Source organism: Lontra canadensis, unplaced genomic scaffold, assembly GCF_010015895.1.
Source record: "Lontra canadensis isolate GAN:19392208 unplaced genomic scaffold, GSC_riverotter_1.0 scaffold95, whole genome shotgun sequence".
Taxonomy (NCBI): domain Eukaryota; kingdom Metazoa; phylum Chordata; class Mammalia; order Carnivora; family Mustelidae; genus Lontra; species Lontra canadensis.
This window is the reverse complement of record NW_022631089.1, coordinates 406,808-433,787: the sequence shown is the minus strand read 5'-3', so window position 1 is coordinate 433,787 and position 26,980 is coordinate 406,808. Positions and strand designations below refer to the sequence as shown.

The following is a 26,980-nucleotide window of genomic DNA, read 5'->3' as shown; positions in this document are numbered from 1 at the left end:
AAACTTGCATGCATCATGACTAGAAAGTGCACCAACTTTCTCCACGAATTGCCCTAGAAAACGATTGCATGGACCATTAAGGGAGTGTAACTAAAACTTGAAGCCTATTTTCAGAACACAGGTAGTAAGCCCCTAATGAGTCTGCCTTGATTTCTAATTAAGAGCTGTTTTATCAACATATATTTATATGACAATTAGAGTAGAAATCATCGCTTTGGATGTTGACCAAGAATTAACACACTACGATCAGGAATTCAGAACATTTATTGCAAGAGCTGAGTAGTTGTAAATAACGTAGAACTGGCAAAGCAGTAACAAGGATAATTGTTTAGATATTTATTCTGTCAAAGTCATCAAACACCCCTCACAAACCGACAAAAATGTACTGCAATAAGCAATGCACCCCTACCCATTATTTTCCATTATACTGTGGAAAAACGTGAATTGCTATTTACAAAGTAATTTTATTTTTGGTAAGAACAAATTAACTATCAGATTAGCAAACCTTTTTTTTTTATTTTTTATTTATTTATTTTTTTAACTTTTAAACTGATGTTGAACCGTGGCATTAAGATAACTTTCACTTCTTTCAATAAAGACATTTTGTTGCATGCTATTTATTTGTTTAAATCATCTGTCATGCCTTAACAAAAACCTCCTAAGAATGTTCGAATTTGGATTTGTTTGCACGTGCAACTGAGATCTTATTAACATTAGTTGTCACTCTGCTGGTTTGACCTAAGTGACAAGATGCTGGTACCTGCCAGGCATTGACCGACTATGATAACAAACAGTTAAACAGCAATAATTAGAGATTTATCCCTTTATTTCCCCCAACTAGCCTACCTGGAGAATGTTCTGTTACATCATGAAGGCACAACACATTAAATATTTTGTGGCTATGGTCTAACACTTGTGTTACAACAACATTATCGTATATGAGGATCAACACAAACTCTGCCATTTCAACAAAGTTGTAGACACACATTTGCCCAGTTGAAACTATTTTTGAATAGTAATTTTTCTTCGATATATGCTAATTTTGATACATTAATTTTGTATGAGTGACAAGTACAGGATATTATATTACTTTCTGAAGGCTAACACTTTCCCATTACTCTCTCACTTAATGCTACTAATTAAGTGATTTTGCTTCGCCTACTTTGAAAACAAGGATGTCAAGAAAATAGGTTCTGAATTTCCAAGCTTTTGCAGAAGTCCTGTTTTTATATAAACTTTTCGTCTTATCTTTATTTTTTACAGAAGCCTAGCATCATAAGCGGTCACAGAAGAAGCAAGATTCCAGAACCTTTTTTTAAACACAAGTATTTGAGATCCTTTGAACAATGTGTGTCAAGACAGACTACTAACGCAGAAACACCTCACTAAAAGAAACAACAAAAATAACGACAAAGAGGCAAATTAAGAAGAAGGAAGAAGCAACCATAAAACACAGAGTTATGCTACAACAGTTTTTAGGTGAACATCGTAAGTACACAAAAGTTGTTAATAATAACTTGCTTCTATTTACAAATACTTTAACACTGATTGACTTACAAGTATCCACTAACGTTGTTAACAGCACGATAGGTTTAATGCTTATCTTTTTAAATTTCGCTTGAAGTAAAATGTCAAGTATAGCAGTCCCAGCACAAATCAATGACAAAAAGAGCACAAGTTTCTAACTGGATATGTTTGTCAGTCACTCTAATCCATGGAACTTTCTTACTCTCCAAATGCATATTCTATTGTTCATAGCAGCAGTCCAGGGTCAAAAGTAAAATTCAATTAAAAAACAACAACAACAACAACAAAACAAAAAACAAAAACAAAAACAAAAAAAGGATATTTGCACAATGGAGTGATCTCTGGAGAGTTTAATCAATTCTAGTAAATAAGATCACATGGCTAGTAGAACTATCTTCTCTTTTATGTTGTAAAATATCATATCCTCCATGGTGCTAACACAAAGTTATGGATATCCCTGCTATAAAGGGGCATAGTTATAGAGATCTATTGAATACATAAAGCTCTGACACACAGGGTATTAGCATGTCTATTTAGATTAAAGTTATTAGGTCCCATATAGCTTTTTTTTTTTTTTTTTTTTAGAGTTGGTGCTCCTTCGGACTCTCAATAGTACCTCCCGCTTGCTTATAAGACTTCAGATTTGCCAGAGGAATGTCTGTCATGTGGCTGCCATTGTTGAAATGGCCTTCATTGGAGCCATACTGCTTACGGTCATTGAACTGGTTCCTGTTGCTATCTTCTTTCCAGGATCTGGTAAGGGTGTGCCCATTCACAAGCTTGTCCTTCTTGACCCATTCTTTCTGGGGTGCAAAGGTTGAGAGAGGAGATTTAGGGTGTTGATATGGACCCAAGCCAGGAGGCATCCAGCAATTATCAGAGTGACCCAAAACCAAGCACTCTTGAGTGCACATCTCTGTAGCTTCAGCTAATCCTCGGGGACCCAAAGGCCCATCTACAGAGGGCAAGAGACAGAGAGAATAAGAAAAGAAAGTGGTTAGAATTTTAATGTAAAATTGTCTCCTTAGACAAAAAGTGCATCAGTGATCTCATTTTCTCATGAAAAACGTAACTTAAAAACAATTCAAAGAATTCAAATGCTTTCAAGAAGGAATCAAATTCCTTGCTGTGAAAATAAGAATCATCTCTTTCCTTAGGCCTTCACTTACAGCTAGAAACAGACAAGAGTAAACAGATACATCATTTCAGATCAACCCTTTCCATGGCGTATGTATTATTACTGATTTATCTTCTAATCCTCAACTAAAAAGCTCTTATTTATGAGAAATCATGAAAAATAGGAAAACTATACGTACGATGTTGAAAAATGTGTGAATGTACAACTCCATAAAAATAAAATGCAAAAGTGCTGCTTGAAATATTATATTAAAAGTAAGTACTCTAGGGCACCTGGGTGGCTCAGTGGGTTAAGACTCTGCCTTCAACTCAGGTCATGATCCCAGGGTCCTGGGATCAAGGCCTGCACCCACCTCTCTGCTCAGCAGGGAGCCTGCTCCCCGCACCCCCACGCCTGCCTCTCTGCCTACTTGTGATCTATCTCTCTCTCTGTCAAATAAATAAATAAATAAAATCTTTTTAAAAAATAAATAAGTATAAAAATAAAAGTAAATAAATGGTTACATAAAATACCATTTTTCCATATAAACACATGTTAATTTATATGAAATCACATGAAAATAACTGCACATTTTAAAAAATCAAAAATAATTAAAAGAATATTTTAATTAATGTGTATGTTATTAAAGGAACACCTAGTCTGCTGCAAACATTCTGAAATCCAAGTAAATAAAAAGTCATTTGCATCTAAAGACAGCATTTGGTCCCTTCCAAGCTTAAACTATTTTCTATATTTTTAAGTGTATTAAATAAACCGGATTTCACTAGAAGGAAAGTCTAGCTAAGTTGCAAATTGGATCACATGAAGTCCAATATTCAGGGGAAAAAGTCATCATAGATATTTTTCTATTAGTTTGTGGGTTTTTTTGTTTGTTTTTACTAGCAGGCAGTCTAGCACATACATTTTAACCAGATTTCAAAAGTAAACTCTTTTCTGATTCTATAAAAAGGAAATTAACCTTTTGCTGAAAAACAACAGCCAAAATGATTTAGGAAAAATTTGTTTTGCTTTGTTCTTTTCCCCTTGATTAAACAGTCAAGTGATAAGTGATAGACTGGAAATTAGGAATTGATTTTACGAATGAAGTTACCTGGATAGGCAAGACTAGAGAGTTATCAGAGTAAAAACGTAGAAGAAAATGAAGAAAACATCTGCATGATTGTCTCAACAATGATTAAAACACTTAACAACTGGAATGTGTGTCTTTGCTAAAACCCAAATTAGCACTACTGGCACTTAAGTGCCCAATAATTGTGGGTTGTCTTTTTTTTTTTTTTTTTTAAATATTAACATCTGTTTGGCTTACTAATATTCCAGTTATTCCTTGCATATGGAAAAATACCTTCCAAAATAGGTAAAAGTTGATGGCCAATACTCGAGAGCCCAAAACACGAGCAACATCGCAACGGACACCAGATGTGAAAACAACATGGCTGAAATTTACCGTTTCCTGCAAGCTCAAATTTAGTCATTTTTAAAATCTAAAATCTTCTCTTTAGAATAACTTTAAAATTCCTTCTCATTTGACCTGTATTCTCATCCCCTCAAAAGAGAAAAGTTTTATTTTGCTTGAACACATGTTTGTTACTCAAAACTATTTCTCTCACCAATCTCCAATGATTACTAACTTCCTAGTATATTTAACTTAAACTTCTCTGTGGGCCTTTCTTTGCCCTCTGAATTCTGCCCACGCTTCAAAAGTTCAAACTAATTTCTTCCTTTTAGGTTCACAGAGGTGTGCTCAAGGACTCTATATCCACAAAGCTAACACATTTTGCTTAAACCAAACCATGTTCCATACATTGAGACCACAAATGTAGAAGATGCTTTTTGCCTCTTCCATTTTCTTTTATTTAATTACTTATTCTTTCAAGGTCAGCTTGCTTCCCAAGTACCACCACTAACTTCCATAACTACAACAATTCATAGCTCATATGCACCTTGAAGATTTTCACAGATATCCTCTTATGAATGACAAGTGTCCTAACTGAGCTCCCTCAATTCTTGCCTTAATGATACTTTCATCTTTTGGGGGAGGTTCTGTACATTCATGAGGATCACTTTATTTTTGTTTTATCCCAACTAGATTTAAAATCCATTAATGGAAAAAAAAATGACTTCTCAAGTCTTCTGATTTCTCATAGTGCTAAGCAATAGTGATGATCTATGAACAATGTTAATTGTTAATTAAAATTTTATGGGGTTGAAAATGTTCTGAGAAATAATTAAAAATATCCTCTGCTTAAAGGCAGACCTTAAGTAATTATAATAGAAGATGCTGATTTAACAAACATCACACCAAAAGCTTCCTCAACAACACATCTCTTTGCCTAGCAATACTTTGTGACAGCTAATAAATGAATTATTTAACTTTTCTGTTAAATATATTCACTCCTTTCAAGACATCAATGGAGGTAAAGTAATCACCAGTTTGATGTATAATCTAGCTTGAGGACTAGACACCAGCCTTTCATTTTTACCTTTCTAGAACCATTAAGTTTTTCTTGTTGTTAATACCTCCAAAGGAAAACAAATAATCGGCTACCTCAGAAATAGGAATAGAATCAGGTTTTTATTGAGTACATAAAAAAGGGAGAATATGCAAGATTATTTTTAAAATAGCTTCATCCAACATTCATTACTCTCTCACTAAATTAAGAATATTATCCAGAGATTGAGAAAGTGTGTATGTGTGTGAGTATATGTGAATCCTTAGTCTTCAGCAGTGAGTGACATATTTTAACAAAGAGTATATTTTTTCAGAACTAGTAACATTTATTTATCCCATAAATATTTACTGAGCATGTACTATATGCTGACACTGTGACAGGCACCAAGAATACATCAGTGAACAAAATCAATGTCAACCCTGTCCTCATAGAGTTTTCAGGTTATCTTGGGAAACAATTATTTTAAAAGCAGTGAACAAAGAAGGGAGCAAAAGGTGTCCTTAGGAATGAATAGGTGTCATTACCAGTTAGCTGATTTAAGAAGGCTTGTCTCTTTACAAGGTGAAAGATGGACTTTGTTCCCTGTTATGTCATTTCTACCTTTTTCTGAAAGTTCCTCTTACAGATAATTGACAATTGAAGACATCACAGTCAAAATTTATGTGTACTATCCAAAATCTTTGACTTGAAAGAAAATTAGTTTCTTTCCATTAAACAATATTAATCGCTCTGAGAATTGTACTTAATGATTTATGTTTATGAATAAATTTGAAAGCCTTTGATAAAATATATAAGTAAATTTACAGACATTTTGTATGTTCTTAGGTAAGTCTTTCAGGTACTCGGCGGCTGTATAAGATTTAAAGATCCACCACAATGTGGAAGACAACACAACACTGGGATGAAAGCCCAGAGTTTTTGTTACTTACAGCTCTGAAGGAGAAAATGCCTCTGGGCAGGGGCCACACAGAGAACTGCAACAAAGAATAGGTTAAAAAGAAACTGGGATTTCAGGGGGCAGTTTATGCATGGCAAATAGGCTGGGATGTTTCCTGGGCTCTCGATGGATTGACCAATAGTTGAATAATTCCTGAAAATCTAGGGCATAGGGGCTGTCCCCAGTTATGCTGGTACCTAAGAGCTGTGGCACTTAGGAAGGTTGCATAATGATCTAGGACCGTAAGAGCTCTAGAAGGGGAGTAGTGTGTGGTCTGGGTTTATTCAAGAAGGGGATCTCTAGCCAGGGCCTCAGAACTGAATCAAGACTGCATTAAAGAAAACAAACAAACAAACAAATAAACAAACAAAAAAACCCTATATTAAAAACCTATATTAAGTATATTATACCAGTGTCCTTACATGCTTGAGCTGCACTATGGGAAAATATACTTTGCTTTACGCTTTGCTAAGTTTTTATTTTGGGACATGACATTAAATAGGGAAATGTTTTCTTTCTTTTTTTTTTTTTTTATTTGGGCCTTTATATAATCACCGGCAGTTGCCCTGATATTAAAAAAAAAAAAACACCAAAAAAAAAAAAAACAAAAACCCAAAACAACAAAAAACCATGGGTTTTATTTTGGGAAATAACAATGCTTCCAAGTTGTCATGAATGGGTAAAAAGGAAAAAAAAAAAAAACACAAAAAAACAAAACCCACTTTTTAAATTAAAAAGTCCTGACAGCCCCTGCTCTTTAGAAGTTTATAATCAGAAGCATGCTGAACATGGAAGAGTTTCCAATTCATTTCTTTTATTTTTAGAAACAGTGACTGAGTTGTTTTATACTTTTTGAAAGGAGAAAAACATTCTAAAGCACTGATATGGAAAACTGTCACTTTCTAAAATATAATTTAAAATAATCATTCATTCTCCATCAAATACAGGGCACTTGAAATATCAGGAAAGTTTTGATAATATTGCAGAAAGTATATACATTAAAATATTGCTCTTTATCTTTGACCATGATTATTTTTAATGCTATCACTATAAGTAATTATTTTAATTGATGATTAATTATAGTTATTTTCCATTCATAAGCTCCCTCAGAAAGTGTTTACTGTGTTAGGGTATGGAGTCGACCACCCCTCAATTAAACAGAGAACACTCTGGATAATGCAAGTCACACAGCGAGGTTTATTTCCAGCTAGCTGGGGTCCAAGTATCTGCCCTGCGCAGCGGGTTTCAACAAGGACCCCAACACTCAAAGCCGAGGGTTTATATAGCATTTTCAAGGCACTTCTTCATGGCTACATACATATCTTGCGCCCCACTTTGACAGTTTAACTTTAACCTTTTGCCACCCTGGTGTCACCCTGGCGGTCACACTGGCGGTTAAGTGAGATTTAGGTTTAGAAGAAATTTAACTTTATTTACATTTCCTTCTGCCTCAGCCTCTCTCAGTTTTATGGTGGGGAGGGCGACCTGAGGCCTTGAGGAACTGAGCCATTGTCTCTGGAAATTGGGCCATTGAAGACTTAGCCCTTTTTGTTGTAAATCACCAGGACATTTGCAAACCAAGGGAGATTCCTGACTTGCAGGATTGTGATCTCTGCAAGTTAACTATTCGTTTTTTTTTTAACATTTGGTCCCTGTGGCTCCATCGCCTAACCGCCGTGGTGGTATATGATTAACTTGTTTCTTAGGTTTTAGCTACTTTCTCTTAACTTACACAAGCCTTGTGGGCTGGTTAGGGACGCTCAGTAAAATGGCTTCCCGGCCTTCAGGATGGCCATTCTTATGCTAACCCACTCTTACAGTGCAAGGTGCCAGCTTTTGCTTTGCCAAGATGGCTGTACTTATGTCAGGGCTAGACTCAAGATGGGTACAGCCTTGTTTTTCTTGGCCTCCACACCTGGAGCTGGTTTCCAAGACTTGTTTTTTAAGTCCCCTGGAGGAAGGGGATCAGGGACAGTAAAATAGGTCCTTACAACTGAATATCTGTCATGTACCACATATATCAGATACTGTGCTGGATTCTTAATAAATGTCTGAAGATTTTTACGTGTGCATCCACACGCATTTTCCCTGTTTCTCCAATTTTTTATTTACTTTCTTGTCCTACTTGTACAACATCACACAGTATCTATTTAGAACCCAGGTTCTAACCAATACTTTTTACAATTTCAGCATTATGCAATTGGTTTCCCCTTCTCTTCAAAAATAATTAAAATCCACCATCATGCTTTTTCTAACACTGAAGCTTTTATTGATTTTTTTCTTAAAAACCTAAATTATTTGTTCCCTTTCAAAATCTGCAATGTATGAGCTTGGTTATCATTCCAGGTTTCTGAATGTATAAAGACACAAGGGTTGGTAAAACTATACAAGCCATCTGTCTCTGCATTTAAATGTTGAAAGCAAATACAAAAGCACATAACTGAAAGCTTGAAAGTTGTCTCAGTTAATATTTATATCAGGTGTCAGTGTATTTCCCTCTCCACCTTTGTACAGCTCACCTTCTCACTCAAAACCCAACAAAACACTTCTGTGGTTAGGCATCAACCTGTCAGAGAGCTGCTTGAATTTCTGACTTTTAAAGAAGTGAGTTTACAATGTGAAACTATCCAAATTAATGGATCTCCAGCAATCCCTGAATGGTAGGATAGTTGAATGGGTCTTGATCTCATTTTGTTATACCCAGAAGCAGAACCGTTACTTCATTGATTAACTCACTGCTATAATTAACAAGTACCTTATGGCCTGTCCTCCACATACTTTTCAACCTGATGACTTTAAAACCTTTTAATTCCAAAGCTTGAAACTGATATTAAAAAAAAAAAAAATCATGAGATCTTTCCTATTTCCAGTTAGGTTTCATACTATATGAAGATTTGGCCTTTTATGTGAATGAATTTTTTCTTTCAAATTTTTACTGTTAGGTAAAATAAGATTAAACAGATTGCCAGAGTTGAATTGCAAAAGAGAGAAGTCATTTTTATATCATTTGGGATCAAACTCATCCCTTCTCACTCAATTTTTCATTTTGCTCAATTTTTTATTATAGGAAAATACCTCTTCCATGCAGAACGCACCTGATTCTCATGTTATAATGGCATTTTTGTGATAAGAACATATCACCATTTTTATGCAAAATGTTTGTTCTTAAGTTCTAATTTTGCTGATTTCCCAAGTTTTACAGTAGCAGGAATGGAATATGCAGAGTCATGCATTCCTAAACACCTTGGAGTGAAGAATGCAGCCACAGCTCCGGATTTGCTGAAGCAGTTTCCTAGATCTCTAGGCACAATGATGAAACTTCTTCACTTGTTTTAAAGAAATTTCCATTTTATGTAGGCTTTTATCCTATAACGTTACTTCACACTTGCTGTTATTAATATACTGAGAAAAATCGTACTTTTCATACTTATTTCTTGCCTAAATCAATTTTCCTATAATAAAATTTCAGAGAAACAAATATTTTCACTCACTACATTTGAAGTTAATTTTAGCATCTCTAAGAAACCAATCCAAAAATATTAGTATTTTTACTAGCTCATTTTCACCATCTTTTTAGCTTATTTCTGTTTCTTCTTTAACTTTTTTTCCTTTTTTTCCCTTATCTTTCTTTCTTTATTCTTTTTCTTTTTTCCTTTTTCTTTTTTTTTTTTTTTTTTTTTGAGGCAAGCTATAATAGTGGAACAATTTCCTATCATTGTTGTGGATCATCTTGAATGGAAAGCCAAAGCTAAATGCTTATGTAAATACAGAGGGCCCTGAAAAAAAGTCCCATAAATTCATCTGCTAGGTATCCCTCCTATCTACTATTCCATCATCACTATCTTTATTGAACAGTTGCTGTTAAAAATCAAATCAGTTAATTTGCTTCCAATCTAAATATGGGAAAAATTAATTTCAAATATGAGAAGTTGGCATGAAAAACAGAGGAAGTTGTTGAGCATTGCCCACACTCCCTTTTGATAGATCATTCTACTTCAGATCACTAATATTACACGATGCCGAATCAAAACTTTTAAATCAATGTCACATGGGAATAAATATCAGCTATTACTCTGCTCTTGCATAGAAAAATAATCAAAAGCTATAATAAATTCCATGGCCATGAACTGAGATTGGTATATGATGTAGTACGGCACAGTTATGTTGATGGTCTAAATCCAAAAATAGATCTGGCATATTTGAGTATACTTATGGGAAAAATATTTTTCATTCATTCACTCAACAGGTTTTGTTTGATCTCAAACAAAAACAAAACAAAACAAAACAAAAAAACCTGTTTTAGTTTCAAGAGATTGCTGCATAGAACATCAAAAATCAGAACCAGTCTAGAAATCTCAGATCACATGGTCAACATCGATAGCCAGAGCAAACAGAAACGTATTTGAAACACAATAAAACAATGAATTAATATGGACTTTGTGAAAGTAATTTTAGATTCCTAAGAGATTTCAGCTCCCAGTTTCTCATCTATAAATTGAGAGTAAGAGACTAGATTTTGATGAATGACCTCTACTGTTTTCTTATTCCCTTATCAAATTCCATTGTGGGTTTGCCATAGATAATCAAACTTTTCAGTGTTACATTCGTTTTAGTAATGAGAAGCCCCAGACAGAACAAAGGAATTATAAATCAATTTTTCCTATCGACTACTGTATTATTTAGGTCACATTTAGGTTTTGAATGTAAAACTATATTTAGAACAAGTATTTAGATTTCTAAATCTAAGTAAAAACCTAATGATTTTGGCCGAGTTTTTAGCTTATAGCTCAGATTTAAACCCTACATTGTGACTGCCCCTACAAGTCACCTTGAGAAGCAAATGCAAAAACCCACACCAGCAGGATTTGACAAAACCTTTGGTTAACAAGTAAACAAGGATTAAATGTTTTACACATTCCTCATACCGATTTTTTTCCTTGGTCACAGATGAAAAGTCAACATTTGCAGACGGAGACAGTCCAAATACAATAAAACATGGCCAGCCCAAGCAGCAGATTCTCTGCGGGAGGGGATATTGCTATTTGGACAAACGTTATAGCTCACAAAGAATGGAGAGCACTTCCTTAAAAATCTTTAGCTTTCTTCTGCATGGCATAAATATCCGCTGCCTTTTTCTCACCTGAGAAAGCTAACTGTTGCAGAAAATTATCTTTGATAATTTTTTCTTAGCCATTCTCAGTCTTTGATGTTGCAGTCAGTTGAATAGATTCTTTAAGTTAATGACCAAATTTTGACCAAATCGTATGATGTGAAACACCTTATTTACATTATTGCAGATCACATTTACTTTCTTTTATAGTTTACCATTTCTTTTGATTATATTTAATAACTTTCATTAAGTCTCATTCACACATTCATATTTAGCTGAATTATTCTCCATTACTTGCAAATCGCATTGTTTTTCAAAAAAATGTAGTAAATCTTATCTGCTGTGCAACACATTTTAAGGAGCCAATCTAAGGTGTTAAGAAATAAAGTAAGTTTTTACAGATTAATTTTCGGCTGAGCTCCAGATTAAAAACGAAGAAACAAGCTATGTAATCTTCTGCCCCCTTAAAAAAATTCTCCATTGCTTATCTAAAACTAGGTCAGTAGTACACAATATTGTTAAGTAATCTGCCTGTACACAATCTCCACTGGTTCCCATGTTGCAGAATGGGGAAGGGAAACATAAACTGGGAAGCTTAACCTTCGTTTGCACAGTGGACTCTGATGATCCACCTGGGACGCTTGTAACTGCAGCCTTTTTCCTCCCTAGTCTGAGCTACAGATTTTTCTCACAGTCTTCAGAGGGCATAGAGACTTGTCCCAATTTATTTTAAGCATTCTGGGTCCTCAGTTCCCTCACTGCTAACAATCTCACAAACCCCGTTGCTACTCACTCTCAAGGACTTGACTTTGAGGTTCGAGGACATTCAGGACTTACCCTCTTCCATTCTGTGCTGTCCCTGTAGTCCAAACAACTAAAGCTCTCAAACTTTCGCATGTATCAGAGTTAGCTGGAGGGCTTTTTAGTGCATATATATGCTTGACCCCATCCAGGAATGTTGATTCTGTAGGTTTGAGGTGAAACCCCCAAATTTTCAAACTTAACAAGTTCCTTGGTGCTGTCACTTTTTTCCTGATTTCTCCAGTCCATCACTAGCCTCACTGTTTCTGTTTCCTTTTCCAGACTTCTAACTGTTGGACTGCCCAGTGCTCCTTATCTCGATTCATTCCAGGTGAGCTGACATGATGGTGGGGACTCACATGTCATATATTTATATATATTTATATTTCCAGTCCCAGTTTGTTCTCCTGGGGCCACATCAGCACATCTGATCATCAGCTCCTCGACATCATTTCAATTTCTAACTGGCCATTCCAAGTAACATAATTCTTGCTATTTTTCCTTTCTCCAAACCTGCTACTCTGTCTGCATTTGCCATTCTTATATAAGGCATACTGCTTGCTCAATTCAGACAAAAAGAAAAAGAAAGGAATAAGCCTTGGCACCTGTTAGGCAGAAACCTAAAATGCCTCTCCTTTCAATATTCTCTAAACTATCCCTTGGACCATGAATATGATAAGATATCATACAAGTGATTGTGTTACATTATATGGCTATTATGGACTGAAGGTTTCTGTCCCCCAAATTCATATGCTGAAGCCCTATCACCCAGTGTGGTGAAATTTGGGTGTGGGACCTTTGGGAATAGATGACATTTAAATGAGTCATGAAAACCTCAACAATGGGATAAAGAAGAGAACAAAAGCTAGCTCCCTCAATCGCAGTTCCCCTTTCCCTCTCCTCTACCTCATCCTCCCATTTCCTTCCTCCTCCCCACTTCTCAGTCCAATGAGGATATAGCAAGAAGATGGCTGTCTGTAAACCAGGAAGAGGGATCTCACCACACAGAAATTTTGCCTGCATCTTGATCTTGGACTTCTCAGCCTCCAGAACTGTGAAAAATAAATGTTTATTGTTTAAGACACTCAGACTATGGGATTCTGGTACAGCAGCCCAAATGGATGAAGACAATGGCAAAAGGGACACTGCAGACACAATAAAGTCATTTATTAACAAATGAGGTTGACGTTTAGTTAAATACAAGAGAGATTATCCAGTAAGCCTAATATCACTATGTGAGCCCTTGAAAAGCAGGGAGTTTTCTCTAGTAGGAGGCAAAAGGAAGCTCATATTCAAAGCACAGTATAATTCAATGTGCCATTGGTGGCTTTCAAAATAGAAAAGAACACACAGAAAAGATCTGAGAGCAGCCTCGAGTGGCAGAGAACAACTCCAACCGGGCAGCCAACTGGGTAGCCATTAGCCATCAGTCCCACAACCATAAGGAACAGGATTCCACTAATATTCAAAGTTAGCTAGAAAAATCGATTCTTCCTTAAAGCTTCCAGAGAATAATTCAGTCCAGCTGTTACCCTGAGTTCACCTTTGTGAGCCCCTAGGCATGTTGCGTCTACTTAGACTCTTGGGATAATAAATGAATGGGAGCTGAGAGAATATGTTTGTAAATGCTGTACCCAGCTAAACTGTGTAATTTGTGACTCAGCAACAGAAAACTAATATAACAGCTGTCATTTACTCAAGACACACAGCCAAAGTTCTTTAGTCTGCCTACTTCCCTGAAAACCCACCAGCTCAAGCCACTGTTACTTCCTAACAGGACTCCCCTCTTCCACTTTTTTAAAGCTGGAGCCCCAATGTGGGGCTTGACATCATAACCCCAAGATCAAGAGTTTCGTGCTGTACTGACTGAGTCTTCCTCCACTCTTCTGACATTCCAATGTCTAACTAGAGGCATCTCTCTATCCATTTTAATCAACTGATAAATAAAGATATAGATGACCCTTGGACAACAAGGAGGTTAGGAGCACTGACCCCCATGCTGTTGAAAATCTGCACACTTTTGATTCCCCTCAAATTTAACTACTAATAGCCTACTGTTGACCATAAGTCTTACTGATAACATAAACAGTCGATGAACACACATTTTGTATGTTGTAGGTATTATATGTTATGTTCTTATAATAAAGTAAGCTAGAGAAAAGAAAATGTTATTAAGAAAAGCATAAAGAAGATACATTTGTAGTACTGTACTGTATTCATAAAAAAATAAAATTCATGTCTAAGTGGACCCATGCAGTTCATAATGATGTATTTTTTTTTAAGATTTTATTTATTTATTTGACAGAGATCACAAGTAGGCAGAGAAGCAGGCAGAGAGCCCGCCAAGCAGAGAGCCCGGTGCGGGCCTCCATCCCAGGACCCTGGGGCCATGACCTGAGCCGAAGGCAGAGGCCCTAACCCACTGAGCCACCCAGGTGCCCCCGACCCATGTAGTTCAAACCCATGTTGTTCAAGACTCAACTGGCATTACAAGTATGTAACTAACGCACTTATATTTGTTTCCTATTACTGCTGTAACAAATTATCACAAACTTAGTGGCTTAAAACAACATAAGTTTATTCTCTTACAGTTCTGGGGGTCAAAAGTCTGAAATCAATTTCATGAAACTAAAGTCAGCATGTCAATTGCACTGCTTCCTTCTGGAAACTCTGTGGGGGTTGATTCCATTCCCTTTCCTTCTTTTAGCTTCTAGTGGCCACCAACATTCCTTGACTTTCAGGTACTTCCTCCATTTACAAAGCACGTCTATCTCCCCTGCTTTTATCATAGCCTTCCTCAAACTTCTGAATCCTTCTTATAAAGACAGTTGTGATTACATAATGCCTAGGTGGCTAATCCAGGATAATCTTCTCATCTCAAAATCTGAAATTTAATCACATCTGCAAAGTCCCTTTTGCCATGGAAGATAACATTGTCACATGGTCTAGGGACTAGGATGTGAATATTTGGGGGCTACTCAGCCTAACATAATATTTAGAGCAGAATGCATCACTCCTTTGCCTCCCATCACATCAGAGTAACAGACATGCTCCTTTCTATGGTCCAAAAAGTTTCACATGATCTGGCTTCTGTCTAACTCTCTGAACTCATATCTCTCACCTGCTCTCCTCAACCCCACCTTACTCTGCTCCACTGACTCTCTTGCTGTGCCTCAAATACACCAAGATTAATGAGGTCCTCAGATTTGCTATTATTTCTGTCTGGACTGTCTCTTCATTGGCCTTAAAGAAACTCACTCACTGCATTTAGAGGTTTCCTCAAATTCAATCATAAAGGCATTTACTGAGCACTTTATAAAAACAAAATATCCGCTACCCAGTCACTCTATTTCCTTACCCAGCTGATTTTTTCTTGATAGCTCTCATTGCTACCTGCCACAATATATTTATCTGTTAATGATCTAGCTCTCACAGTAGAATGTAAGCACCACAAAGCTAGGTAGTTTGTTTTTTGATAACTGCATGTGTTACCAGGGACTGGGACGTTGTAGATAATTACTGGATATGTTTCAAAACAAATGAATAAATGAAGTTTGTTCTGAGCCCTCAGGTCAGTGAGTTAACATAAAAACTGTACACAAAACATTATGTCACAACTAATTTACATTTAGAAAATTGTAATCAAATAGTTTTTACCTGTGCATAAGAAACATTGCTAAGAGTTCACAGCATAAAACTTCACTAGGATAATACTTGGAATATCTAGATGGAATTAATTAATGCAAAACAGCTACATTTAAAAGCACTTACACACTACCCTACTTTGGAGATGAAGCAAGTGGAATGCCCCCAAATGAACATAATTAGGTTCCTTCCTATGTCTTATCAAACTACTTGATCATGCCAGAAAGTTTATAACTCCTTTAACCATCAGAGATCTTTAGATGTCCTCTGAAGTCCAGATGCACAGGATCCATGACAAAATAATTCTTTAAAGCCTGAAGATACCAAAGTAATTATTAGCCATTATTGTAAAGCAGAACCTAATGAGATGCAGATAATTGTATAAGATTTAGCTCTTCAGTACAGGAATGTTCAGGTAAGTGGGAAGACATTTAGAAAAAATGAAGTTGATTAGGGAATGTATTGAAAACTTAAATGTAGTTTAGACTCTGTAAATATACTGGCTTAAAACTCTAAGGGATGAAATTATTTTTCATGAATTTTAGGGGAAAAGGTGATTTTAAAAGAAGCTAATATGTCACATTAGATTACACATAGAATATCATGGTAAACTTTACTGCTTAAATTCAGTTGTACATAAAGAAAACTACTCTAAAAAATGAGAAGTTTAACGTTATATTTTGAAAGAATCTCCTAAGGGAACTGTTGAAAATGGCATTACTTCATTATTGAAAATGGCCTGTATAATAGACTATTGTGGAGAGAAATCTTGCCCTCTCAGGGTGATGCATAGAATTACCCATTCCAATCTAAAATGTATGTTTATCTCTGAATGCACCTTGCAAATCCAGGGAAATTACTTCATTAATATCAGTCTTTGAAAGATAAATTTCTCTCTTAAAATAATAAGTGTTACATGGGAATTTTATAACATCTATACAAATTAAGCTGAGATTTCCTGCATTATTTTCTGCTCTGCCTATTGCCAATTGGAGACCATAGTTTTCTGATACTAGAAAACATCTCTTTAATAATTTGATGTTATTGGTAATTGACCCTAACTCCCAACTATTCGACAGGCACAATGTGACCATACTTATCACCAAAAACTCTTTGTCATTATGATTTTATGAGATGTAAATCATTACCCTTTTTTTTTTATATAGAAAAAACTTCACTGCAACATCAATGTACTTTACCATCTGAACAAAAATATTTACAAATTTCTCAAGATTATGCTTATATTTACATGCAAAATTTTAGGCAAACTAGCATTATTCTCAGGATAGAGTTTCAGAGTGAAGTAGGAAAACAAAAGAGGGGATAGGGCTGCCATTAATTCTGTATCCAGGAGAAAAAAATCTTGGTAAGCAGAATTTGACCTTCTATTCTGAGGGGTCTTCTTTTTTCTTCCTCTGGGTTATTTCAAAATTTCTTTGGAGGTGTTATGGCTAATCACGTCTGTTTCCTATCTAGGTCTTCTGTCCCTCTGCAATGAAATGTTTAATTATCTTCCAATATGTCTCTTCAAAATGACCCATCTCTTGGGCATAATTGGTGTTTGGTTACTCTGACAAACTCATTAGCCTTATAATGTTATTGACTAAAATGCTAAGTGTTATCCTTTGGAAGAATATCTACACCTCAGTAAGAGCCATAGAAAGCCATTTTAATTCATACACGTGAAGGCTTGAGGCATGATGGCAGATGAATTGGGATTTCGAGATAGAGAAGGCTTTGAGGCATCCATCAAATCTCAAGGTGAAAATATGCCTTTCCACAAGCTCGTGTAGCTAGCATATCTTTCAATGTCCTGGCATGGAAGAGAGGGCACTCAAAAGGATTAATGAGGAGTTTAATGAAGTAACTCTTTATGGAGTGTGGCCTGGAGAGAGTGCACTAATAAAAACTAGGGAGGGAGGCAAGGACCTGGAAAAGTATGAATTTTTTTTTTAAGATTTTATTTATTTATTTGACAGACAGAGATCACAAATAAGCAGAGAGGCAGGCAGAGAGAGAGAGTGGGGAAGCAGGCTCCCTGCTGAGCAGAGAGCCAGCCCTATGCAGGGCTCAATCCCACGACCCTGAGACCATAACCCTGAGACCATGACCCTAGCTGAAGGCAGAGGCTTTAACCCACTGAGCCATGCAGGCGCCCCCAAAAGTATGAAATTATTACCACTCCCATACTTAAAGGGGTAAGGAACAGGGAGGGTGGGACAGGCTTGAAATCTAGAAAGAACTACGGAAGATTTGGAAAGAATACATTCAGGAAACCAAAGAGTGAACAGACAAGATAAATAATGATATAAAAGATAAGAGCAAGTGTGGGAAAGTCTTTGTTTCTGTTTGTTTGTTTGTTTTTGTTTTTGTAAATCACTAGACACAAAGCCAATAAATATCCAGTCAGAAAGGCCTGACTGGTCTAAAGCCAGTTTCAAAATCCTTTATGGTCGTCTACCACAAATCCAAGTCTGACCAGTTTACAACAATGCTTCCTATTAACTGTACATGTTATATAAGCCAATTATAAGGATAACAACTCAGAATAAATATTAAAAAATTTAGAGTAGCCATGTGAGTTATTAAAAAGAGAGCCAGTAAGAATGAATGAAGTACACCATTTCTTCTTAATATTTTAGTAAAAACTCTTGAAATGTTGCATTTCATATACTCACCAAAAATCACACTCTTTGTATATGTAGATCATAACAAAAATAACTAACCTAGTATACAGTTATTGAGAATAAAAATTATTGTAAATTCATAAGTCATAGTTTCTGTGCCTTTCTGACTATATGCAGGAAAATAAAGTTAAAGCACTCGATTCTTGTTTCGAGTTCTTGAGTTGGCCTCTGTGCCTCAGTCTACCACATCAATAAAATCACGAGACAGCTGGCCCTTGCCAAACATTATCGATACTGCTTAGGATGTCAGTTAGTTTCTCTCTAATAGAAGTGACCTGCACAGTGAACCTTTACTTTTTAATCTAGATGACAGTCAAAGGTCCTGAGATCTGTGAACCTTTGGCAAGATTTATAAAGTTAAGTTGTCATCTAGAACAATTGGTATGGCTTTGGTTCAAAATCAATCATTATGAGTATTCTGGATCTGGCTGAAATACCCTCAAAATGTTCTCTCTGTCAGCATGGAATGTAAATAGAACAATGAAAGCATATTTTGCCACCATGCTAAAACTAATAAATTGCTTGAAGATGCTACTTGGGGAATATATCTATCCATCTATTCTTCCATCAGGTTGAGATCTTCAAGTTACCAAACTGACAGTAGCATTAATTTTGCTAATATAACTAGACTATGTAGGTCTTAATTATATTCACCAAGCTTCATTTGGCTAAGAGATGACACAGATGAGAGAAGATAAAATGGTGTTATTGGATTAAATAGACTATTGAAGATTACATATTGCTTCAGCATCCTCCCTTTAAGCAATACAACTGGCACACATTTCTTTCTCTTTCAGAGTGTTTCGCACTGACCCGAAAGCATTGCTTCTTGGTAATTACTCTTACAGCCACCAGAATGTATCTCCTCTCAGGGAATATGCTACAAAAACCTTATGCAGAGCTAAAGAAGTATCCTTTATGTTTCTAAATGATCATGCCTAATTGGGCTCCAGAAACAAACTATGAATCTATACTAATGGTTACAATCTGTCCTTCAAATTCTTTGACATAAAGTTGGAGAAAGCCAAAGTCATGAACCAGGATACATACCAAAAATCTTCCTCAAATGCAGGATGTTAATTTGCCATGAGAATTTTTTTTTCCTTGCGATAAAATAAAGATTCAAAGGCTTTTTAAAAATAGGCTTGTTTGCAGGGGATGAGGAGTTGATACTAATTAATTCTACAAAGAGAACTAGAAATGACAACCATAAACCATATTTTCCTTACATAAAAATTCACCCTGAAAGTTGGTATCCAGGTGAATGAGTAGGGATGAAGGTCAAGGTGACACTGAAGACTTAATTTGTATTTATATTAATCATTTTTTGGTTAATGACCATCGCTATTATTTTAGGAGCTAATACGGTTTGAAAGTGTGTTACTTGGTTGTCTGCCTACCCCAAAGCCCTTTGGATCCCTAAGATGGTCAGGTCAATACATGAAATTCAAATCTGTTTTTGTTTGTTTAATTAAGATGATCATTATAAGTGAACAGATTATGTTTGTAAACATACATAGCTTTAAAAAAAACCTTACTCTTTCCAATTACTACATGACAAGATAAGCAATCTCTTAAGTGTTTTCTGAATTCCTGTAAGACTTGAAATTACTGTTTATTGTCTTCTCCTTCTGGGCTGCTCTTCACTGTATCTCACTGTAGTCCACCTTTTTTCTTTCTTATGATTCTTTGTTTTTTTCACTGTCTCAACACCTGTGTCTTTAGTACCTAGCTACAGTGCCAGCAGACTAGAGCTATCCAGGCCTGTGATGTTACACCAACTATTTTTAAGTCTAAATTACTAGTGAGACTGACAAAATGCCCAAATTATATTAACAAGCCAATTGTGTGACTGTTATTGTTATTTGGAATTGCTGCTAAATTGGTGTCACATTATTTTTGTTGTTTGTTTGTTTGTTTTCTGAAGGATTTGCTGATTTGTTGTTGTTGTTGTTGTTGTTTGTTTGTTTCTTTCTTTCTTTCTGTAAGAATACATTCCTGGATCACAGTATTTGAGTACCTAACAAAATGTACCAAATGAATGGAGAGAAGCCAAGCCATTCCATTCTCTCTAGTTATCTCAGTGACAGATGTATATTAACCTATGATCATTTTGGCTGAGACAATCAGAATCGATTGTGAAAATGGCCACAACTCAGTTTGTGACATTAGATACTGCTTAAGTGTTTAAAGGCATGAATCAAAAATCTGACACAGTTAAGTTCAACTTGAGTGGCAGCACTTAGTGAGCTGTAGGGACTGGGAAAAAAGGCTAGATTTGAGGTGAGCTGGCAATCTATCCCTGTTTATGATTTACCACCGCGTACTGACACATCTTTTTCCAAACCATCTGCTGCCTTCATATCATTAGAGAACAAGGCATAGGCCACATTTCCTGTTTATTTCACAGCATACTTGTTAGTGACTGCATGCATACGATCCTTATTAATTCAAGAACTTGAATTTTCAAATAGGGGAGAGTGCTCTATGGATGTTGGAAATTATATACTCTAGGAACCTATAAGATCAAATCTTCTGAAGTAGAGCCAATGATTTCATAATTAGTATTTAGTGTACATTTTAGCTTCATTTGCATATGCACATATGTTCATCCTTACGCTTGGCTAACAAAACTCGATGTATGAGAAATCCTTATATATTTCGTGTGCAAATGGATTACAAAAACGATGGGCTAGTAAAGTTCTTTGGCTATTTTTCTTTCTCCTTTTTTTGAAATCATCCAATCATACTTAACAGGAAAATTCCTCCACCGTGAATTACGGTATTTTATGTGTTTCCACCTTTTAAGAGCAAAATAGAGTTTTAAGAGAACAATTATGTGAGATCAGGAGTAAAAGACTTGCTGCATTCCCAAATATTAACATATTTAGTGTTTCCCTTTCTTGACAGGAATAGCAGGGCAGACGTTAATTACACTACACAGGAATGACGCTTCAAGACACCTAAAATCCTTGGTCTTTGTGCCCTCTGGTCCTCTGTCGAGTTTGATGACTGGCTTATGTAGGGAAATAAGGAAGTGGACTCCTAACATTCGTTATTACCTGAGACTTTCATCTCCCTCAAATACCTTTCCAGAACACTTGGCTTAACCTCAAATACTGGAATGACTATAAAATTTTCTTTGAGAGAGTCTGCAGTTGCACCTTACCCAGCTGCCTACCCATTCCACTTGGTGGATTCAATTATCCAGAAACAATTCCAGTGCAGTAAGCAGTTTAAAGGCAATAGCTGTTAAGTGTGTGTGTTTGTGCGCCTGTGTGCATGAGTGTGTGCATGCGATGAGATATCCCAAATACTAAAAATATAATAATAACGACAAGTATAATAAAATAAAAAGAAATCACTGTGTCACTGAAGAAACAAAAGACATGCTTGGTTTCATTTTAAGGAGGTCAAGAGTTTGTTTCTTTGGTTTTGTAATTTGAATCATCACTTCTAAATAACAGATTTTATGGGCCATGTGGAGATTCTTTTGTGATAAGCTGATCTGTATTTTAAATCTTTTTATTGACTTTGTTTTGCTTTGGGACTTACATATATGGAAACGGTGGCATCACATCATCAGCAGGTTTTAAAGTGAGTGCTTAAGGCAAATTCAGGGGTAGGCAGAATGACCCTTGAAGCCCACTCAGCATGTCAAGTTGCTTGAATTAAAAGGAACATGAGGGGCCCAAAGGAACAAACATTCACGTCACCCACAGCAGTCCTGAAAGGAAGGACTAGCAGAAATACCTGGGCTATTTTAACTATGTCTCTCTCCTTGCTGTTTCTCAATCTTGGTCCAGCAAGTGTAGCTGAAGTTGTAGCGCTGAAATGCACATGAATACATAGGACGGGACTTCGCTCTCTAAAATAGTGCTGACTTGGATTGCAATTCTTTCCTAGCTCCTCCCTCCTTTCTTTTTGTTTTTCCTACAGAAGGAGTGTAAAGGAGCAAAAATAAAAGAGAGACTGGAGCAGAGCGCTCTCCAGAAGAAGAGTGAAGGACCATAGGAAGCAGTGAGGCTAGGTGTCCCTTTTTGGGTCTCAGAGAATACTTCAGCAGCGATGACATGCACCACTTCCCTCCACTATCCTGCCATGTTCTTCCCTTCACAAGATGGAAAAAGTCAGATACATTGGTGAATACTGTAGGTGAGACTAAATGTTTTGGAAATATTGGGCAGAGACAGTAGAGAGCATTTCCCTCAGCCCTGTCATTTTCATTAGGTAAGATGGGTTCTGAGAGGTAAAGTGACTTCCCAAAATCACACAGTTCTTTAGAATGAGGCCATCATTTAGAGCTTCTAATTCTAAAAGACAGTACTGCATGTTGCTGCTTCTCTGTTGTTGACAGAGGACATCAACTTTAGATTAATAATGGTATTTAACATGAACATAACAAAATAAAATAAAACTGTATATGTCAATTAGAATGGTCTAAAGCGCAGATGCAACCATAAGGCCCTTCTATGGGATGAAAACACTTCAGCAAGGAGAATAATAGCCAGTGCAAGATGGCACCAAAAAATTGATTCCAAGGCGAAGTCTTACTAAGAGTCATGTTTCCTAAGCAAACAGAACAAGGTAACTTCATAAGCACAGAAATATGCAGCCTGTAAACCGGAATTATTCAGAACACTCAGATTAATATAATTCACCAAGCAACGGGAAGTGACGGCTTTGCTACCTGTCACCAGTGTTTCTGGTTTCAGAACCTGGAAAATCTCCTTGTGTGGCAAATAAGCAAATCTGGACACATACACAAACTGAGAGCATCGACTATCGTTCACTCCCATTCCGGGAAACTAGATGTCAATACCTCCACTTGCACTAACAAGTCACAAGTATTGTGACTTATAAAAAAAAAAAAATTCAATGACACATTAGAAACAGTACTTTTCACTAGAAATCCACATTACTGAAATTCTGGAGAGAAAACAGATAGGAAATCTGTAGTGCAAACTTCGCGGACATTTTCATAATATGTCCCCTAGCTACTTTTAGGACTGTATAAGAAACATTTGCCATTCCATTCTGGAGTTGGATTTTGTGGCCTTTGCTAAGAGAGAATCATTACTCAGAAAGCTAATCTATGAAGACTAGAAGGGTGAGCGCTGATCTTCAGGTTTGTGACAGAGTGCTTCCCTCTTTTCAAGGGTTAAGCTTTAACTGCACTTATGATGTCTCTGGGGCTTGTGATGAGTTGTTTTTACCAAGGAAATTGAACAAAAGAAGTTTCTAGAAGGCCAGAAAAATGTTAAGGACAGAGATAACATTTGTGTCAAGTTAAACTATGTCAGTTTATTGTACAATCAGAGCTGACAAGTTTAAATTTCTGATTTTCTTTTACTGAATAGGCCAGCATTCAGAGAAATACAAGAATGACTCTCTTTCTTATACCAGAATTTACTTAGAAAAGTGGTACTTAAGAATCATCATCGTGCACCTGCATTTACATACTGTATGCATTTTCTGTAGCCGCACTGTTCCTATTACACGTATTTTATCCAAGCATACATCTGTGGGAAGTCACCCTGGTTTGATTCACAATCATTAAAGCTAATGCTTTTGGTTGCTGCTAATGAATACATGTATTTGGGGAAGATACTGAGGGAAGAAGTCACGGAATTAGATTAAGAATGTGATCTTGTGTCCATGGAGTTGGACTGAATTAGAATGAAACAGCTTTGAAGCAGAAGTTCATTACTAACATCATGAAGCAAAATTGGCAGATCATTCCCACCTCTTATTCAGAAATCTGACAGGAGCTGTGGCTTACATTTCCCTTGTAATACGTCTCAGCTGCATTACTCCTCTCATTACTCTATCAAACCTCTGTCCAGTGGCTGCTTGTCTCACATTCTTAATACCCTAATAGCCTGGTTTGCCCTGGTCTCCTGCTTCTCGAATTGTTGGCAAGTCTGCTCTAAATACCATGACAACAAAATGATATTCCTCTTGTGTGACCTTGATTATATCTTCGTATCATTTTGATCAGGGCATAGATGGATTAGGAATTGAAACACATAATTACTGACCCTTTGCTACTTACATGTATGTCACACTCTTGGCTAGGTAGTCCCTGTCTTTCCCATTTCCCAATTCTAAGTCCTTTAAGCTGACCATCATTTTACAAACATTATTTTACAAACACCCATAGATACCAGAGCAATTCCATAGCTACATAATGCACTTTAACTCATAACTATATTCCTGTGGGTGAACTTAATGACATCATGAAATTTATCCAATTTTAAACGTTATAGATAAAAATACATGTATTGGGGGGTTTGTGGGTGGCTCAGTGGGTTAAGCCTCTGATCCTGGAGTCCAGCACTGAGTCTGGTTCCCTGGCTCAGCAGGGAATCTGCTTGTCCCTCTCTCTCTGCCCCTCCCCCCACTCCTGCACATGTGTGCGCTCTCTCTAGAATAAATGAATAAAATCTTCAAAATATAAATTGAATTTAAGTAAAAATAAGCTACTAAAATTATAAAACCAATGCCTCATCTCCCCCATCCAACATAAGCACACTGTCTTAGGTTAAAAATTGCCATTTCTCACTTGGACAAATGCAGTACCTTAGTCTGGACTCCCTATTGCCATAAAGATACTTTCCTTCTTTTAGATTTTTTTTTTTTTCTATTCAAGGAAGTTGCAATCATCATTCTTAATGTATTTATCTTACAAGTGATTCAGACACTCTTGTATACAAAGCCTTGAGAATAGCCTTAAGAAATGCTTAACCAGGGACACCTGGGTGGCTCAGTGGGTTAAAGCCTCTGCCTTCGGCCCAGGTCATGATCCCAGGGTCCTGGGATCGAGCCCCACATCGGGCTCTCTGCTCAGCAGGGAGCCTGCTTCCCCCTCTCTCTCTACCTGCCTCTCTGCCTACTTGTGATCTCTGTCTGTCAAATAAATAAATAAATAAATAAAAGCTTAAGAATTGCTTAACCAAATTCTGAAATATTTTGCTTTAAAATATTTTTAAAAATTAAAAATAATTTGCTTAAAAACCTGTCCAACAGACCAATATGCCTTAAACTTATGATGTCAGAAGTTTTGGAAAAACGAAATCCCTCACTTTTTATGGTCCCAGGTGACCATAAAGCAATAGTATGTTATTTTATATTTGGTGGAAGGGAGAGTAACAAACAACCAGCCCCTTTAAGTTTGCTTTTCTTTACTTTGGTTTGGGGGAGCTCACCTCTGGGAGAAGGTGAGACCACTTGGTACAGAGCTTTGAGAATTAAAAGAAATTATTTGCCCTGAAATATATTCTTCACAAGTTTTCCCTTCTTCCTAAAGGTACTATGTTATTTACTTTAAAAATATTAACCTAGGAGTGACCAAAAAAAAAAAAAAAGAACCATGTAAAGAGGTAAAACATAGTCTCATGAGAGATAGCACAGTGTAGGCAAAAGAGCTCTGGGCTCCCTTTTGGACACCAAGGTTCAAATATCTGTGTCATCATAGATAGTTGGGGCCTTACCTAACGTCTCTATACCTTAAATTCATCTCTAAAATTATAGCCTACAATACCTGATCCATTAGGAGGTTATTGTGAGCATCGAAATCAACTGGAAAAATAGATCAGGTGACAGTGGTACACAATCAAAATAAAAGTAAAATGAAAGACATGCAGGCAATGAATCCAAAATCTCGTACTCTACATTCTTCAGCTATTAAACCTAGAATTAACTTAATTTTGTTTATTCCTTCAGGTGTCTTTAATCTCTGTGAAACAGTTTGTTTTTTTCCAGAATCCTTGGAGCTGATTTGGCATCCTGTAGCATCTAATTAATAAGCCTTCAATTACTCATTAAAGATCAATGTTGAAAACATAAATAAAATATCACTGACCCTTCAAAGATCCCATTAGGAATCAAAAATGAGCATAGGATACTTGACAATTACTTGTTACACTAAATTCATCAGCTGGTTTTTAATCTCCTCAGGTTTACTTTTATCAAGGTGAGAAATATTTTCTCCCCCCAAATAGTTTTGAGGCATCGAACAAAATGCTTTACCAAATTACTATCATTTATTACTTTTATCCTCTGGTTTTATAATTACAGAAACTAAACTAAGGATATTTTTCATATATAAATAATACTGGCCCAGGTGACTCTGGCAGCATCTGAAGAAAAACACAATGAAAGTAAGAAGTACCTCAAAAGTAGGCTGTTGTCATTTACGGTAATGAGGCAATAGATAAGGTAGACCATTAATATGTGATTTTCAAGTACTTTTTTTTATTTTTCATACAACATATGGAAAATTTACAACGTGGTATTACAGTCAAACCTCTCTATGTATCAGGAACCCTCCTAAGGCCGCTCGCCATTCCTACTGAGCCTCAAATAACCTGTGTGAGAGTTGACGTCTATATGTCTTAAGGGCAGTGGAGTGGTTTATATTCTTTACAATTGATCCATGTTAACTGAGAATGGGTTTTCTGCCTGGATTGAGGACAGTCACCGAGTGTGACGAGTATGACTGACAGCAGCAGCACCAGTAAGCACTTCAGTGTTTCAATATGATTTCTACAGTCAAGATGTGATTTTTTTCCCCCCTTAGACAAAGATATTGAATTGAACTTCAAAGAAATATCAAAGCACATTTTCTTGGAGAATGGCCCTAAAAGTCGAATGTTTTTTTTGAAACCAGAACATAACTTAAGG

At 36.3% G+C, this 26,980-nt stretch overlaps 1 protein-coding gene across 1 annotated transcript in view; it reads right to left on the bottom strand.

Moving 5' to 3' along the window:
• Positions 1-246: 246 nt before the first annotated feature.
• The window catches only part of LOC116854815 (protocadherin-9-like), a 320,676-nt gene continuing 293,942 nt past the window's right edge, over positions 247-26,980 (bottom strand). Inside the window, exon 3 of the mRNA XM_032837002.1 lies at positions 247-2,482. Within this exon, the coding sequence (XP_032692893.1) occupies positions 2,109-2,482 (374 nt within the window). The 3' untranslated portion in view covers positions 247-2,108. The remainder of the gene's footprint in view (positions 2,483-26,980) is intronic.